This window comes from Nicotiana tomentosiformis, chromosome 6 (assembly GCF_000390325.3).
Source record: "Nicotiana tomentosiformis chromosome 6, ASM39032v3, whole genome shotgun sequence".
NCBI classification, from domain to species: Eukaryota; Viridiplantae; Streptophyta; class Magnoliopsida; order Solanales; family Solanaceae; genus Nicotiana; species Nicotiana tomentosiformis.
This window is the reverse complement of record NC_090817.1, coordinates 102228707-102247917: the sequence shown is the minus strand read 5'-3', so window position 1 is coordinate 102247917 and position 19211 is coordinate 102228707. Positions and strand designations below refer to the sequence as shown.

General features: G+C 38.6%; 1 protein-coding gene across 1 annotated transcript; it reads right to left on the bottom strand.

Moving 5' to 3' along the window:
* Window positions 1-5791: 5791 nt before the first annotated feature.
* Window positions 5792-6583, bottom strand: LOC138894502 (uncharacterized). The gene is made up of 2 exons (XM_070179202.1): window positions 6253-6583; window positions 5792-6159 (listed from the first exon to the last, which is right to left on the bottom strand). The coding sequence occupies exons 1-2, from the start codon at window positions 6581-6583 to the stop codon at window positions 5792-5794; spliced, it is 699 nt and encodes a 232-aa protein (XP_070035303.1).
* Window positions 6584-19211: the final 12628 nt, after the last annotated feature.

The following is a 19211-nucleotide window of genomic DNA, read 5'->3' as shown; positions in this document are numbered from 1 at the left end:
CATGTTTAGTGTATATTATTCACCGACCCATATTGATTTCTATTACTTCGGGGGTCTAACATTTCCTTCTGGTAATCACGTTAGAGTCACTAACTCCTTTCTCGAAATGAGGATATGACACTATGACTTAGACTCTTTTATTATCTCAAGGCATGTCTCCTCTTGTCTTTTCCTTCACTTGACTATAGACTCTGTCATCCTGTCATATTTTGATGTACCATTATCTTCCATTTAGCGCATCTTACTCATAATGCTTCAATTACTCTCTTCTTATTCTCCTGGTACTATTTTTATCTATTACCTTTTTAAAAAAACTTGAACAAAATATTCTTTCTCTTTTAACTCCCCTCGCTCCATCTCACTGGCTCTTCGGGTCACCTAACATTCTCTTTTTACCAGGGGATGGAGTCATACTAAAGTAAATAGTTATCCCTTCTAGGATTTTCAATGCCTATCTTCTGAAATTTCTGAACATTCTAGTATTCATATCCGACTGTACTATTCTAGAGTGCACCATCTGGATGTCTCACAGGGAGAACTATTACCAAGTTTGCAATATCCTTCGAAAATGTCATCTAATTCTAACAATCCATCAACTATTTTGTGTTACTCTAACCCCAGTTGCATCCTGATTTCCCATCATTCTCTTAATATATATATATATATATATATATATATATATATATATATATATATATGTTAGCTCTCATAGGGCATAACTGAGATGGGTGTGGCCAATTGTACATACCTCTGTTACTCTTGAAGGTAACTCAGAATGCTTATATTTCTCTGCCTCAATTGTAAATACGGATAATCTTTACTAACCGGCTACCTCATACCCTCATTTACCTAGATTCCGTTACCTGTTGAAACTTATACTTTTACCTTCTGATACTCTCATGGCTTGCTATTCACGGGGTATGTCATTCCAATCTTAGGGTCTTAAGGTGGAAATTTGCACATCTGGTGTGCACGATCTAATAGGGCCTCTAACAGGGCCACGTCGTCAAGAACTCTCTCTCTCTCTCTCTCTCTCTCTCTCTCTCTCTCTCTCTCTCTCTCTCTCTCTCTCTCTCTCTACTAGTGCCCTTACCTGTTGTTGTATTAGCCCTCTCGCTAGCTATAATTTTGAATTGCAAACAACTCTGTATCATTAGGAAACATAAGTCCTGACACAAACTTTTATGACTCAACTCTATAGCACGATTTGGATTTGAAAGAAGGGTAACCGACTCCTACATGCCTTGTAGCTTCCTGTTTATATATTGTGGTGCACAACACATCTATAAACAAGGATCTACTAGACACGACTTGTAAACTCCCTAGGATAAAACTGCTCTAATACCAAGTTTGTCACGCCCCAAACCTGGGGAGGCGTGGCCGGCACCCGGTGCCACACTCGACCCGAGCGTACCACTCTGTAACGGTGAACTCTGGAGGGGTACATTCTATCTCATCATATCACATTTTGTTCTGCGAGATTAGAAAATCACCATCAATACCTCGGTCTAGGTTCGAGATAACCCTTTGTTCCATAGCCCTGTGGCTATTTACAACTAGCCAATTAAGAAGTCTCAGATGTACTAGCACTGTATCAAACAACCAGTTCAGATATTCACGACCAAGAAGTACTGGATTCTATTTCGGATAGGCCCTGAAAGGAGAAGGAAGACTAGAATGCCAATAGGCGTCTATTATATTGAATTTACCCGATAGTCCCCATTTTGGGAACGTCTAGTGCCAAAGTCATTGAATGGGTGGGGCGAATGAAAAAAGGTAAATAAAGACCTTAACCGAAAGCAAGGGATTCTCAGGCCCGAACGAGAGCGGAGGCAGCAGGGCAGGTATTCTCAAAAAAGAAAGAAACGAAAATCCCCCAACTTAGGCCGACGAGGCCGCCATGAATGTCTCCAACCAGCAATACCGAATTGAACATATACACAGGGCTGGAAAGGCAACAATACTGATATACAAAATACAGAGGACTTGTCTACAAGCCTCTAGCGATAATTGAACTATATCATGGCCGGGACAGGGCCTCGACTACCCGTCAAACCTGTATATATACAATGGACTCCAAGGTCTAGACCTAGTAATTCCAAGGAAGTAGAGCTTACCAACCAAGCTGTTGTTTGTCTCTATCTGCTAGGAAGGTCTATCCAGCTGTCTATCAAGACCTTCAGGCATGAAATGCAACGTCCCCAGCAAAAAGGACGTCAGTACAAAATAATGTACCTAGTATGTAACGCAACAGAATAACTAAAAGCTGAAACTGAACTGATAATATAATAACTGAAAGTAACTGGGAGTCAAAGATAACCTGAAGATATACTTACCTATTGATACTGACTGTCTCAATATAGTAAGTAAAATAGTTTTCTGGCCTTATAAGGCTCGGTATGTGTAACTGCTCTGCCGTAGTAGGCTCGCTCATAGGGACTCAGCCATATTACGCTCTGTATCTCGGCCATTCTGGACTCACTCATAGGCGCTCGGCCACAGTAGGCTCAGTATATAACTTACCATCTGATCTGAGGTTGCCCAATAGGGGCTTGCCCACCGATTATAGCTCGGTGGTGTTGAAAATACTGTAATATTGTGTGTGTGTGTGTGTGTGTGTATATATATATATATATATATACCCTCTACTCTCTTGACTGAAAAAAAAAAACAATACTTAACTGAATAGAAAGTCCCGATAAGTGAGAATACAATAACTTATGAGACTAGAATAATGTACATAAATTCAGGAATATGAACTTCTCTTTATGTCTCATTATCAAACGCATGTAGTAATGAGATCATGCCAAAATGAAGGAAAGTTTTAGCCTTAACATACCTTCTCACAATCTGACCAATAACCATGTTGAACTCATCTCGTTGCACCTTAATCTACAACAATGATAACAATACTATCATTAAGTTATGGAAGGTACAACTATCGCACAATGAACGACAAGCTTATTTTATAATAAAACTGGCAGCATCTCCCCATAATCTTTACTTCCTCCCAATTCGATATAACACCAACAACACAAGAACACAACAATAACAATATATATACATTATTATCCAACCTTATATACATCACAAAATACTACAAAGCAGCCCAACACACCCCAATCTCTTCATACACAAAACGACAACCGTAGTAGTGTCAAACAACCCGAAAATGTTACGACGAACGACCAGCCCACCACCCTACATTTATGTGGTGTTTATACCTACCCTTTCTCCTCCAAAACTACCTAAACAGTAGCAAAACACGCAATCCAAAAGCAACACAAAACAGTCCACAAAACAGTCCACTACAATTTAAATAATTCGAACTCACGGCTTCCGATCACCGTCCTGTAAGTTTTTACAATTATAGAACGACTTTCCATACATTTCCAGCAGATAAAATGGAATAAAGAGAGCAGTATACTTACCTAATTTATTGAATATCTCAGCTCCTATCTTGGTTCTTCAACCTTAGGTTTTCCTCCAACTAGAACTTGAAAAGAAGAGAAAATCAATTAGGTTTTGTGTTCAATTTTTGGGAGGATTTTTGCAGGGGCTTATCTCTGGTTTTTATGCCCTATTATCAGTGTGATATATGAAGTAAAAATAGGCCCTTAAAATGTCTCTTTGGCCGACCCGAACTGGCCCGTTTTTGGACATATGTAGTCCTCTCATTTAAGGAAGTAGGTGACACGCCTACTTGTCACCTAGCAGTATGCGCAGTCTCGCAAAAAACACATATATCTCTCTACTCTAATGCGTTAGAAAATAGACTCATAGATATTCAATTTGATGGTTGGATCATCCCCTAACTCTAAGTATATTGGGAGAAAATCGCAGTAACATTTTACCCAAATTTCAGTAAAACTTATGAACTTAACTTGTGATGGTTTTCATCGACTTTTGTTCCACAACTCGCTTGAATTCAAAACTTAACACATGACTATCATAAGACTGAAATTAATCATAACATAACCCTCTTGTCATGTTAAGAACCCTAGTCTCACCCCAAAGGTACGGGTTATAAGATTCCCAACTTGTCAACTTTCAACGAAACTTTATTGTCTTCAATTCATTTAGCTTCTAAACCTTCCAACCCTCTTTGTACTTGGTGTTCATGATCTTCAATATTTGTAACCTCTGATGTAACATGATAACTTACTTTATATACTTTCAAATGTGATCTCATTTTTGGTCTTACATAAGTTGACGTGCGACGTACTCTCATGTACGAAAATATGGGATGTAACAGGAATACTGCAAACTATGGGCCTCCTTAAGAGTCAACTGATGTAACCCATCCACATTGGGCACAAAAATTCGACCCTGCATCCGTAACTCCCCATCATCTCCAATAGAAACCTCCTTGGCATCACTGTGCTGAACTGTGTCCTTAAGGACAAGCAACGGGGGTCATCATACTGACGCTCTCTGATGCGATCATATAAAGAAGACCGAGAAACCACACAAGTTAGAACCGGAATAGGCTCTGAAACACTGAACCTCACGAACTGATTGGCCAACGCCTGAACATCTGATGCAAGCAGTCTCTCACTAATGGGAATATATGCAAGGCTATCCATGCTCACTGCCTTTCTACGCAAGGCATCGGCCACCACATTGGCCTTCCCGGGATGATACAAAATGGTAATATCATAGTCTTTTAACAGCTCCAATCATCTCCGCTGCCTCAAATTTGGATCTTTTTTCTTGAATAAGTGATGGAGACTCCGATGATTTATAAATACCTCACAAGACATGCCATAAAGATAATGCCTCCAAATCTTCAATGCATGAAAGATGACTGTCAACTCCAAATCATGAACGGGGTAGTTCTTCTCATGAGGCTTCAACTGGGGTGAAGCATAAGCAATCACTTTACCCTCCTGCATCAAGACACACCCAATACCAATCCGAGAAGCGTCACAATACATTGTATAAGAACCCGATACTAAAGGCAAAACTAGAACTAGAGTTGTGGTCAAAGCAGTCTTGAGCTTCTGAAAGCTCTCTTCACACTCATCTGACCACCTGAATGGAGTACCCTTCTGGGTCAACCTGGTCAAAGGCATTGAAATGGATGAGAAACCCTCCACGAAGTGACGTTAATATTCGGCCAAGCCAAGAAAATTCCGAATCTCAGTAGCTGAAGATGGTCTGGGCCAAGTTTGAACCGCCTCAATCTTCTTTGGATCCACCTTGATCCCCTCACTGGAAACCAAGTACCCTAAGAACGCCACCGAACTGAGCCAAAACTCACACTTGTAGAACTTAGCATAAAACTTCTCCTCCGTCAACATATATAGAACAATCATCAAATGTTGTGTATGCTCCTCCTAGCTACATGAGTACACAGGGATATCATCAATAAATACTATGACAAATGAATCAAGATATGTCTGGAATACACTGTTCATCAGATTCATGAATGTTGTTGGGGCATTGGTCAATCCAAAAGACATCACAAGGAACTCATACTGACCATAGCGGGTCCTGAATGCCGTCTTCAGAATATCCGAGTCCTGAATCTTTAACTGGTGATACCTAGACCTCAAATCAATCTTAGAGAACACTCTAGCTCTCTGAAGCTGGTCAAATAAGTCATCAATATGCGGCAAAGGATACTTGTTCTTAATTGTAACTTTGTTCAACTGTCTATAGTCAACGCACACCGCATAGAACCATCATTTTTCTTCACAAATAGCACCGGTGCAACCCAAGGTGACACACTATGCCTAATGAACCCCTTTTTAAGAAGCTCCTGAAGCTGCTCTTTCAATTCCTTCAACTATGTTGGTGCCACATGGTACGGAGGAATAGAAACGGGCTGAGTGACCAGCACCAAGTCAATACAAAAATCAATATCCCTACCGTGTGGCATGCTTGGCAGGTCTACAAGAAACACATCCGGAAAGTCTCGCACTATCGGGAATGAATCAATGGTAGGAGTATCAGCACTAACATCCCTCACAAAAGCCAAATATGACAAACACCCCTTCCCAACCATTCGTTGGGCCTTCATATATGAAATCACCCTACTGGGAACATTGTCCAGAGAACCTCTCCACTCTATCCTAGGTAACACTGGCATTTCTAACGTCACGGTCTTAGCGTGACAATCTAGAATAGCATGATATGGGGACGACCAATCCATGCCTAGAATTATGTCAAAATCAACCATACTAAGCAATAAGAGATCAACTCTTATCTCCAATCCCCCAATAGTCACCACACACGACTGATACATACGGTCCACAATAATAGAATCGCCCACCGACATAGATACATGAACATGCAAAACTAAGGACTCGCGGGGCATATCCAAATAACGAGCAAAATATGATGATACATATGAATAAGTGGAACCAGAGTCAAATAATATGGAAGCATCAGTGTGGCATACTGAGACAATACTTGTGATCACTGCGTCAGACGCAATGGCCTCTGGCCAGGCAGCGAAAGAATAGCATCGAGCCTGACCTCCACCTGATCGTCCTTCCCCTCTAGGGCGACCTCTAGCTGCCTGAGCCCTACCCTGAGCTGGCTGAGTGGGTGGTGAAGTAACTGGTGCGTAAGCCATAACCCGACCCCTCTACTGAACTGGGCCTCCAAAATGATGGGGACACTACCTCCACACATGTCTAAATTCCTCCCACTCGAAGAAACTCTGATCCGCCAATGGTGGTGAACACCGAATTGGACCCTATGAACCAGAATAACTACTAGAAGAACTTGGCACAAATGAACCCTGAACTAATGGAGCACGAGATGAACTCTGAGCTGGGAGGGCACTGAGAGATGACTGACCCCGACGACCACTGTATAAACCATGGCTAGCTGATGCACCACAATGAATCGGACGAGCCATCTGCGCGGGACTATAAGGATGACCCCTGTTGTGGTAGGACTGCCCTCCAGAAGAAACACTGCTAAAACCACCCGAACCACGAGACCTCTTGGCCTCCCTCTCCTCACGCTCCTAACTACGGACCTGCTCTAGTCACCTAGCAATATCAACCACCTTGTCAAACCTAGCACCCAATGCAATCTCCCGAGTCATGACAAAACATAGTCCATAGTTAAGGCCATCAATGAACCTCCTAATCCTCTCCCTCTTTATGGGAACCAACCAGATCACGTGATGAGCCAACTCTAAAAATCTCATCTAATATTGGGTTACAGACATACGCTCTTGGCATAGCTGCTCAAACTGCTTACGTAACTCCTCCCGGCGGGTTTGTGGAACAAACTTCTCCAAGAAGAGAACGGAGAACGCATGCCACGTGAGTGGTGCAGCACCGGCTGGCCTACTAGACTTATAGGCTTCCCATCATCTAAAGGCTACCCCCGATAGCTGAAAATTAGTAAACGAGACTCCACTAGTCTCCAGAATACTTTCCATGCGAAAAATCCGCTGGCACCTGTTTAAAAAGTCCTGAGCATCCTCTGACTCAGCCCCACTGAATGATGGCGGCTTGAGCCTCCCAAACCCTTCTAGCCTCTTCTGCTCCTCGTCACTCATAGGTGGATTCACCTGGGGCTGAGCAACTGCAACCGACTGGGCTGGTAGTAATCTCAGTGTCTGAAATCCTTGAACTACCTGCTCTAGAGTATGGACGGCGGGAGTCTTAGCACTTCCCCCGGCCTAAGAAGTGGCTAGTGCGGCCGGAACTAAAACTGCCTGAGCAAGGCTACTGCAAACAGTTAATATCTAGGCCAAAGCCTCCTAAAGTCCTGGAATCATAATGGGAACAGCTGGTGCTTGAGCTGGTCCCACCGGCTTAACCACATCTGGTATCTGCTCCTGAGTTGGAGCAATTGGTGGCTCCACGGGTGCTGCTCTAGCTATTGTACGAGCTGCACCTCGGCCTCTCGTGGCCCTAGCTGGTGGTACTGGTTGCCATCCACCCGATCCGGTAGCACGTGTCCTCACCATCTGTGAGAGAATAGAATAACAGAAGTTTAGTTGCCAGAATCAACAAATCCGCACGACAAGAATACAAAAAGGTGAAGTTTTCCTAATTGTTCGGTAGCCTCTTAAAGATAAGTACAAATTTCTCTGTACCGATCTACAAGACTCTACTAAGCCTGCTCATGACTCGTGAGACCTATGTAACCTAGGCTCTGATACTAACTTGTCACGACCCAAACTTAACATGTTGTGATGGTGCCTATCACAAAACTAGGAAAGCCGACAACCACAAATAACTTCGCATTTTTACATTTAAAACATGATGAGATATGCTTAACTGTGAAAAACAATCTTATAAATAACCAATAAGAAATACTGTGACTCAGTACAAACTCCCCCAAATCCGGGTATCATTGAGTACATGAGCAACTAAATGATAATACAGTCTAAACTTCTAAATAACTGTCTGAAGAGATATAACAGTGCTAAATAAACTGAAAAGAAGGAGAGTCGATGTCTGCGGACGCCAAAGCAGCTACCTCAAAAGTCTCCTAGCAGGGTATGCTCCAAATCTAGCAACCCCCGTGTCCAGATGCACCTGGATCTGCACACGAAGTGCAGAGTGTAGTATGAGTACAACCGACCCAATGTACTCAATAAGTAACAGGACTAACCTTGGACTGAGAGCAGTGACAATCTTAGAAAAGTACAGTCCAAAATCAAATAATAATAGTATATATATATATATAACAGAAAAATAACAGTAATAACTCCGAGAAATCTCATAGTTAGTTTGTACACAGTACGGAAATATAGACATGCTTTCAAGTTCAATATCTTAAGCTCAATACTAATAAAATATGTCAAGTATAACTAGCATGAGGAATGATACATCTTTATGTCTACATGTCAAATATGTATGTCACCAGTAATACAACAAGGTTATAAACTCATATACTCATGCTCTCGGAGTATTCAACCTCTCTCAGCACGCTCAATTACTCAACACTCCCAATCGCTCAGCATTCTCAAGCACTCAACACTCTCAATCACTCAGCACTCGACACTCAGCACTCGCACTCGACACTCGCACTCAGCACTCAACGATACCTGTGCTCACTGCTGGTATGTCAGACTCTGGAGGGAAAGAGCCTGCCCAAGCGCTAATATAAGCCAACATGGCATGCTGCGGCGTGCAGCCCGATCCCATAAATATCACTCACAATCAGGCTCTCGGCCTCACTCAGTCATCAATCTCTCTAGCCTCTCGGGCTCATAAAACTCATGCCAATCATCCCTAAGGGCGTTCATGGTTCGGTTTGGATTGTTTTTTCTCTAAAAAAACCAAACCAAGTAAGTTGGTTCTTAAAATGTTAGAACCAAACCAAACCAATTAAGTCGGTTTTTTATCGATTCGATTTTTTTGGTTTTTTTGGTTATTTATCGATTTATTTTCTTAAATATGAGACATACACTACCAAAACACAAATTCTGGCAACTACATTTTCAACGTAACAATATCAAACCAATTGCTTTTTGAGAAATCTATCATTTACCAAGATATATTGATGATAATTGAATCAAATAGTGATGAATAATTTAAGTACTCAATTAAAAATCAATTATTTTTAACATGAAATAAATTTTTGTACTTAGCAAAAGAAAACTACTAATCAAACTAGAATGTAAAGGCAAAAAATTAAATTATTGTAATAGCAAAGAACTAGACTAAAAATACAAACGACTAATATGTACCATAACATTTTAGAAACTTTATATAAAAATATACATATATATATATAGGTATAATAATAAATTTAAATAGCTACTTCTATAATCAATTTAGTTCAGATTTTTTCGGTTATTTTTTGATTAAAACCAAAATCAAACCAAATTTGATCGGTTATTAAAACTCAAACCAAAACCAAACCAAACCTAAAAGTATTGGGTTTTTTGGTCGGTTTGGTTCGGTTTTTCTGATTTTTATGAACACTCCTAATCAACCCAAACAAGGATACATGATGTAACAATAAGTGATAACAGAGACTGAGATATGATATGCAAATGATGAATGAAACTGAGTATATAACTGCAATTTAAGAAAATAACTCAACAGGAGGAACGACCTCTATGGGTCCCAACAGTACCAACATATAGTCTAAACATGTTTTCTAACATGGATCACAGCTCGATTTCTCTAACACATGGAGATTACACGAATAACAGCAAGATTGGGTAACTACACAGTTCCACGAAATCATCTGAGTCACAATTTCTACGGTGCACGCCCACACGCCTGTCACCTAGCATGTGCGTCACCTCAACATCAACTACACAAGCACGTAGTTCAGGGATTCATACCCTCAATATCAAGTTTGGAAGTGTTATTTACCTCAAACAGCACAAATCCCTACTCCAACAAGCCCTTGCCTCACAAATCAGCCTCCAAACTACTCGAATCTAACCACAAACAACTTAATACAATCAATACAAGCTATAGGAATCTATTCCATTCGATAAAGCTAAGTTCTTTAACAAAAGTCAAAAAGTCAGCCCAAAAAAAAACCACCGGGCCCACGTCTTGAAATCCAACAAACTTTACCAAATCCGAACACTCACTCAACAACTAGTCCAACCATACCAAAATCATCCAATTCCGATCACAAATCGCCTTTTAAATTCCCAAAATTCGGTCTATGAAGTTTCACAAATTTTCCTCAAATTTTCCAACTCAAAACACTAATTAAATGATAAAAGCAATGATAGATTCATGTATATCAACCAAATCCAAGTTAGAGTCACTTACCCCAACCAACTCTTCGAAAAATCCCTTCAAGAATCGCCTAAATCCGAGGTCTCTAGTTCAAAATATGAAAAATGGGTTCAAACCTCGATTTTGAAATAAATAATTGTTGCCCAGATGCCCTTCTTCGCGAATGCGGTAAGTACCTCACATTCACGAAGCACAAAATACTTAGCTGCCAAAATTCCTCTTATGTGAACGCAAGGGCCCCTTCGCGAATGCGATGAACACATAACCAAGGCCTACGCGAATGCGACCCCTCTCCCTCGAACGCGAAGGCTTACCAACCTGGTGCCCGACCTGCCTCATCCTTCTACGCGAACGCGAACACGATGAACAAGATCCTTAAACCTTCGCGAATGCGTGGCTTTCTTCGCAAACGCAAAGAACAAACTTCACCTGCCTCCCAGATACCCTTCATGAACGCGAGACCTCTCTCACCAATGCGAATAAGGAAACCAGACATCAGGATTTCTACAGTTCAACAAGGCCAAATTCAATCAATAATCAATCTGAATTTTACCCGAGACCCCCAGATCCCCGGGACCCCATCCAAACATACCAACACATCCTAAAGTATCATACGAACTTAGTCGAGGCCTCAAATCATATCAAACAGCATCAAAACATGAATCCCACCCCAATTCAAGACTAAGGAAACTAATGGATTTCTAACTTCTATAATCGATGATGAAACCTATAAAACCAACTCCGATTAACCTCAAATTTTGCACACAAGTCATAAATGATACAAAGGACCTATTCCAACTTTCAGAAAAAGAATCTGAGCCCGATAAAAATAAATTCAACTCTCGGTCAAACTTTTCAACTTTACAAACCTTTAACTTTCTAACTTTTGCCAATTCAAGCCAAAATGACCTACGGGCCTCCAAATCAAAATTCGGACACACTCCTAAGTCCAAAATTACCATACGGAGCTTTCGGAACCATCAAAACTATATTTTGAAGTCATTTACATATAAGTCAATATCCGATCAACTCTTTCAACTTAGGCTTCCAACCTTGAAATTAAGTGTCCCAATCCATTCTGAAACATCTCCGGAACCAAACTAACCACCACGAAAAGTCACGTAACAAAAAATAAATATAGAATAATAAATAAATGGGGGAACGGGGCTACAATACTCAAAACGACCGGTCGGGTCGTTACAAAAGTATAGCTTAGCCAAAGGAAAAACTTTGAAGAAAATGTTAAATTTTCAAGCTCGTAAAAAGAATGGGGAGTAAAGAGTTGAAGAACCTACAACAAACTCTCACGAGCTTTTAGGTTGAGTCCATAGATTTTGTCACAGGAAAATATACTCGTACTTATAAACCTGCTATAAAGAAAGCAGTTATGAAAATGTTGACATGAATATTTGTTTTAAGGTTCAAAAATAAAACTTCTTCGAAGTACTTTATATTTTATATCTTTGCACCAATATGAAGGTGAGATGTCATCTTCATTAGTATTGTTAATATAAAAGGACCCTCTTTTATAAAAAAAATCGTGCATATTAAAGATGCAGACTATTAAAGCATTTTTGAATGTAAGTATAAGCTCAAAAACTTAAAAAGCAAAAAAGCATAATATGCTATGAAATGATATTAATATCAACATAGAGAGGGGAAAACTTCTCAAAAACCACTTTAAAACGAAAAACAAAGTTTCAACAAACACCAACAAAAGTCACTTCTAAGACAAAAGGTGAAATGCATTAAGGAGCATCATCAAGGGTGGTAGAAGGATCAACTTGAGAAGACGAAGGTTGGGTATCTGCTTAACCAGGGCGTGCCCATCTCCATCAGCTTTGGAACTCTCATCCTCGGGTGTTGAGAAGTTTTGATGTTGCTGATTATTTTCAATTGCTTCCTTAGCTTTGGCAATTCCAGCTTCAAGGTCAAAACCCTCTTGGTTAGCTTCGGTCAAAATCTCAAGACGGGTATTCAGAAAAGCCCAGCTAACATCAAGTGTTAGTTTGTCTTTAAGAGCTTCGTAGTCTTTTTCCAGTTGTATAGTTTCAACCCTCAAGTCTTCTTTCTCAGCTTCCGAAGCTTCACAAGATACCTTCAAAGGTTCAATAGAGCCCTCATGGAATTGAATTTTATCAGATTAGGCACAAAGATCCTCTTGAGCTTGAGTGAGCATCTGCACTTAATCGCCCACGTACACCTCCTTCTAATTTAGAAGCTCTTTCGAGCTTCTAATCTCTTTAGTTGCCTTTGGGTGCTGCTCAGCAATGGAATATTCTAGTCTATCCTTATCCTTTTCAACTTGATTAGAAGAGGCCTTCAAAACCACTAATTCAACGATGGTTATCTTCAGCTGTTGCTCCAAAGACGTTTTTTCTTCAGCAAGAACGTCCTTTTCAAGTTGAAGGCTTTCAAACGGTTCCTTCCAATTATCAGCTTCGATGCGCAACTCAATCACTTGCTAATCAGTCCAGGATATCCTTCTCATGAGCTCTGTACCTATTAAATTGATCTGTAGAAAGACGAGAAAGGAAAGTGATAAACCTAGAAGAAAAGAAAGAAATTTATGGAAATAAGGATATACCTTGAGGGTAGAATGAATAACATCATTCATTAAGGTCAAGGAGCTGTGGGATTCAAGTTTCTCCCTTTACATGGGGCATATCAATGGTTTTAACCATACAACAACTCGGCTTAATTTTTTTAATAGATTCCCACCATCGGGGATTTCAATCAAAATTTTCTTCATGCCTTATCTACCGCTTGAAGGTTCGATTTCTTCACGAGAAATAACGGCATGAACGGCAATAGGGGTGGCTGCAGGTATGGTAGCAGAAGAAACGGGAGGATTAACAAAAGTAGTAACTATGGTCATTGGAAGAGTGGGAAGTGGTGGTTCTTCAGAAACGGGGCCAAAATCTTTTTCACCCTCAAATCCTTGGGCAAAAGGTCTAACAATAGGACTTGAGGGGGGATTACCAAAATGGTCAACATATTCATCCTCAGAGATGTCCAAATGGATACTCTCTGGTTCATCAATAAGACTGAAAGACACGGAGCTTGAAGGCAGGTCTTGAGAAAAAGTGGCTTTATCATGTAAAACCATGCATCTTCTGACTCGTGGCTTCCTCACTAAGGAACCATATTCATTATCTTCTTCTTCTTCGGAGTCACGGGCTTCAACATTCTTCCCCTTAGAAGAAGATACACTTAGAATTTATTCCTACGCAAAGCTAAAAGAAAGCCTATCAGAAAAAACAGAAGCCGGGATGATGCCACGAATTGCAAACCCTAGAAACAGCAAAAACAAAAGGGATCAATGGAAAGAAAAAAGAACAAAGGAAAAACCATGGTAATAAAGAATACCGTGGGTCTTCACTTTCTATCCAGACTTCTGAGAAAGAAATTTTCATGATCTCTGGTCCATGGGAGCAGCAGTGAATATCTTTTCTACTTAGTCACAAAAGTCATGGATTTCTCCAAAAGCTTCCATGATTGCTGAAAAATAAACACAAACGAGTGTAAGAAAGTTTGAAACCTTGAGAGAAACAAAAAAAATAAAGAAAAATGCTCACGTGCAAAGTTTCACTTCTCAGGGAAGGGCATATTTTCATCACTCACTAAGTCATGAGTGAGAATAGCTACAAATCGGGCATACCAACTACGATCACGATCATCCTCGGGGCTGACTAAAACTCTCTTACTTCTTGCCACGAGAGAAAAAAATACCATCGCGAAAGAGCTTCGGGGAATATAAAAAGAGTAAGTGATGGAAAGTAAAAGGAGTGGAGACCAAATTTGACAAATAATGAAGGCAAGCTAGTGCCCTCCACATGATCGGGCCTATTTGGCCAAGACAAATATTGAAGTAACGGCAAAATTTAATGATTACTGGGTTGATAGGAAGATTGAACCCTAAAGTAAAAGGGTATGTATAAACAAACTAATAACTTTCACGATAAGAGGTAATTCTATCATCAACACTAGGGGTTGCCACTAGAAAATTTGGTTTTCGGTTGCATTCACGACGAACTAAGGGAAAGAGACCAGAAGTGATCAAATCGGGGTAATGATCAGCAAGGTTAAGTGATGCTATAGAAGAAATCTGTTTTCTCATGGCTTCACGATTTGATATGAAAGAAAATTCTTGAGGAACGATTTTGGACACAGTGGGCTCTCGCATGGGTTCATTATGGTCTTTTCCTCTAGTAGTGGATCTAGGAGTTATGGAAATTCTTGCTCTATAAGAAGAAGGTTCTGCAGTATTCTTCTGAAAAAGGGTATAACTACGGTTAGATAGAGAGCCTAAGCTACGAAGTCTACCGCCTTCTACTTCTAGTTGGGGCAGAAGAGGGGGGAAGTTCATCAGCAATCACTACCCTACGGGGGTCCGATGATAAAGAAGGGTTTGAAGAATAGTAAGTCACATGAATGCAAGAGTCACTTCAAAGTGAATGCAACCATCATTATGAACCATCATCATAGAACCGCCACTTCAAACTGTTACAACTGCAGATAACCCTAAAAAGCGTTGAAAATTGTAGAATCAATTATAACAAGACACGTGTCCTGAGCATTAAATGGAAAGGACGTACGTCTCATCGTTTCTGAAGAAAATATTATGATAGTTGGGAAGAGACGGCAAGACATCCTGCCATAAATGAACTTACCACTTCCCGAATATTCAGTTGAGAATATTCAAAAAATGGGGGGACTATCTGCATTGGTGAAAAAAAAAATCTGACATGTGGATCAACAGCATGGTGACAGGTGACACTTATATTGGGTCAATAAAGGATGACAGAAAGGCAAGGATAAAATACCCACGGTATTCTATCAGAGAAGGTACCAGATCTGACAACTGAAAAAGAGAAAATAGGCATAAGATGCATGGAGGCCATAAAAAGGGGATTCATGAATCAGTTGTAAATATGAAAAGAGAATCAGCATTAGCTCGGATTATGCGCAATCCTCTATTACTACCATAACCATTACAAGTAATTTAGTAACGGGTAATTAAGGCAAGTAATGTTAATAACGTGTCAGAATTAAGTGAGGGAACTGTTATAGCTGTGTATCCTTATATAAGGACCCTTACCTCATCATCGGAACATTTCCAATTATATGCAATCAGTGTTTTATTTTACTTGATTCAAGATTTTAATCCGCAATTCTAGGAAAGATTGGTAGTCAGTAACAAGCTTTCTTTTCTTTATTTATTATTTCAATTATTTATTTTATTTTTTGCACTTTTAAAAAAGTGAAAGTAAATTTGATTATCAGTAATCCAATTTTCTTTAATATTGGCTTTAACCACAAAAAATATTTTTGGATTAAATAATAACAACTAAGGATAGAGATATGAATGGGAATGAGAAGCAGAACTCACACAAAAGGATGAGAAAATACAGACACTTCATAACATTTGGCATAAATTAATACTTTCTAACCCCTTGTCCTTTTAACCGGTAACCAATTGGGTTTGGATCCCAAATAAAACTGTTCAATATTTTACTAATTCCAACTGAATTAGTCATAGTTACCGCTTCTAGCCTATAGGATCTTAGAAAGTCACCTTGGTTCACAATAGTCGATGAAAAGAATGGATTGAGCAGTGAAACAATAGCTTTTCACTCATTTCTAGACAAAGACCTAGGACCAGGCACTACTTAATTACTTCGTGGGGATAGAAGTTGCTCAATCTACCTCAGATTGTGACCACCTCTCGGAGAAAATATGATCTAGATAAGCAAATAGGGACGATGGAATCACACACTTGCATTCTTCACAGAACTTACTTATAAGCTGCAATTTTCATTTATCTCACACCAGCTCATTTCATAATTTTTCAAATATCAAGTCTAGATGATAATCGTGAAAATTCCCTTTGGGGATACGAATAAGAGATCTCTCATAATTTACTCATAATTAATGAGATATGCTAAGTCGAAATGTTTGTAACTTGTAAAGTATCTATAAGAGTAATAAATTAAGGAATATACTAGTACCATACTTTTTCAGGTATTTGATTCTAAATTTTTAATTTAACGTCAAGTTCTTGCACCTTAGCCTCATCTGCTACCGGGGGAACTAGAAGTCTAATTGCGAATTCGGTGGAACCACTAGCTTTTGTTCAAACAGTATATTTGTATTTAAAAAATTCATTAAATATATGCAAATATATTAGTTTGTAGTGGAAAACCTCAATAACATAATCGTTTATAGTCACTCACTAAAGGTTTGGAACCCTGAGTACATTGTTCTGGGTGTAGCAGGAAAAGAGGTTGTACATGAAAGAGTGCTCAGACGAAAGTGCTATTTCTTAGCCATTGAATCAGCAAGGGTGTGATTCAGATGGATCAAGTGAAGACAAGATATGTTGTTTAAATTTAGAACTCAGTAGTAACTCTTACGATCGTTGTTCTAAAATTCATAACTCATAAAGTTAAAATCCTAACGCTTTCACATCACTATAAAAGAAGGAAAGTTGGAGCAGAGGCACCAATGTATTAAAGCATATGTCCTAAATTAAAGATCATCATAAGGGTTAAACATAGCTAAACAAAAATCAAAAATGGTCATCATTAATCATCCAAACCATGATCATTATTTGCTTTAATATTTCTCTGATTAAGAAACCTCCTTTAATTAAGTCCACTCCCATCAAAACCTCTATTAAATGAATGCAAAACACATTGAAAAATATTTGTGGAAAAGAAGGATACACAATTTTAGAACAGAAGTTTTAAGAAAAATATTATTCTAATTATGCAAAATCTTTTTCTTGTCTTTTTTTTCTCTCTCCTTTTTCTCTTGTCAACTAACATGTACATAAATTAACCAAACGATGGAAGTATTACATTATGTATTGCATGCAGGAAATACAAAAGAAACTTATATATCTTGGATAATTAGTTTTTCCGTGAGAGATTGAATTTAGTTTTGAGAGAGACTTGTTTTTGGCTATGTTGTTTGAGAACAAATTCGTGGTATGTCTTGAATTTGAACGTATATTGCGTCGGTATCGGTATAAAAATAGGTAGTTTTGCAGTTGGTGGTGATAAACGTGGCGTTACTTGTATTGGTGATGGATCATCTTTGCCCATATGTTGGCATTCCCTTTTTGCCATTTCAGGTTTCCTACAAATTTTGAGGGCGTTCATGTAACACCTCCAGTATTCACTTTCTCCTTTTACCACAACAATATTTGAAGCTGCAAATACAGCTACAATGGCGACGAACACAGCGATGGCGCCCTTGTTAGAAGCCATCTCGCTGTGTTACTAGTCTTTTGCCTTTGTAATTATGTTGTGACACAAGTTATGCAATTACTATCATTATTGCAATTATTACATTCGATGACATTTATATATAGGCATAATGTGATGGTTAAGTTTTAAGGTTTGAATAAGTTCAAGAACTAATAAGTCCCCAAATTAAACTTACAAAATCGAGATATATTATTATATTAACATCAATTCCGGAAGTTCAGGAGCAATAAATATTGCAAATAAGGGTTGTAAATTGAATATAGCGTTAGCTTCTACAAGGATTAACTAATATGTGATCCACATATAGTTTTAATTGGTTTTTCTTTGGTTAAACTATGTTTTTATTTCTTCATGATAATTGCCTGCTATTTGCATTTCTATCATCTGCATGAATTCTTGCGACTTTATGCGATAACTTAATGAACTTAAATCTTTTAGTAGGAAAAATTTAATATTACTTGCCCAATCTCTTATGTCTTCTATTATAGAACTATATGTAGTGACCCGTTGTTTCGATCGATCCAATTCCCCTCCATTTTCTACTGTCTCCATTTTTCCAAATTCTTACTTGGATAGATGACACATATTTTAATTTTATATCAATGGTCTATATTTAATTGCCTAAACATGTACTTGATCATGGTTAGGATAATAAATATTTTCATTATTGTTTTCTGAGCTTTTGATATTCTTTCCAGTTTCATTCTTCTTTTTTCCTTTTTAAATAGAACAACAGAAATACAACCTATGAATATTAACATACATAAAACGTATTGTACCAAAAAGTATTTTTACCAAATAATGAATGGAAATATTTTTGAAATTAATAAAAGAAAGTAGCTCCATTATCATATTATATATATCTTATAATCCCCCTCCATTTTTATTTAAAAAAATAATGAATCTGCCTATAAAGTACGTATCAATAATCGTTTATGCAATTATGTGGTTTAAGGGTCTTTAACAAACGATTAAGATATATGTAAAAGTTTGTAGTAAATTATTACAAATACGACGAGACGTGGAAAAAAAAGTGTTAACGTAAACGAAAATGAACGAATTTCGAAAACTTGTTGAACTTTTAGATTTCAAAAAAACTGCATTTTTTCTACATGCTCCCTTTTACATTCAAAAAGGAATTAAAGCAAATGAAAATGAAATAATTGATGAGTATCCAGGTTCAGCTCCTAGAATTATGCGATTGTCAAATCTTTTAGGAGTAAATATATAAAATATTTATTGTTTTAAC

Bases quoted from the DNA above. Each gene is read 5' to 3' on its own strand.
- LOC138894502 (XM_070179202.1), bottom strand. From the start codon at position 6,583: ATGGCTTACGCACCAGTTACTTCACCACCCACTCAGCCAGCTCAGGGT. The intron at 6,160-6,252 runs GTATGTATCAGT...ACATAATTCTAG, and splicing joins CGATTCTATTATTGTGGACC to GCATGGATTGGTCGTCCCCA.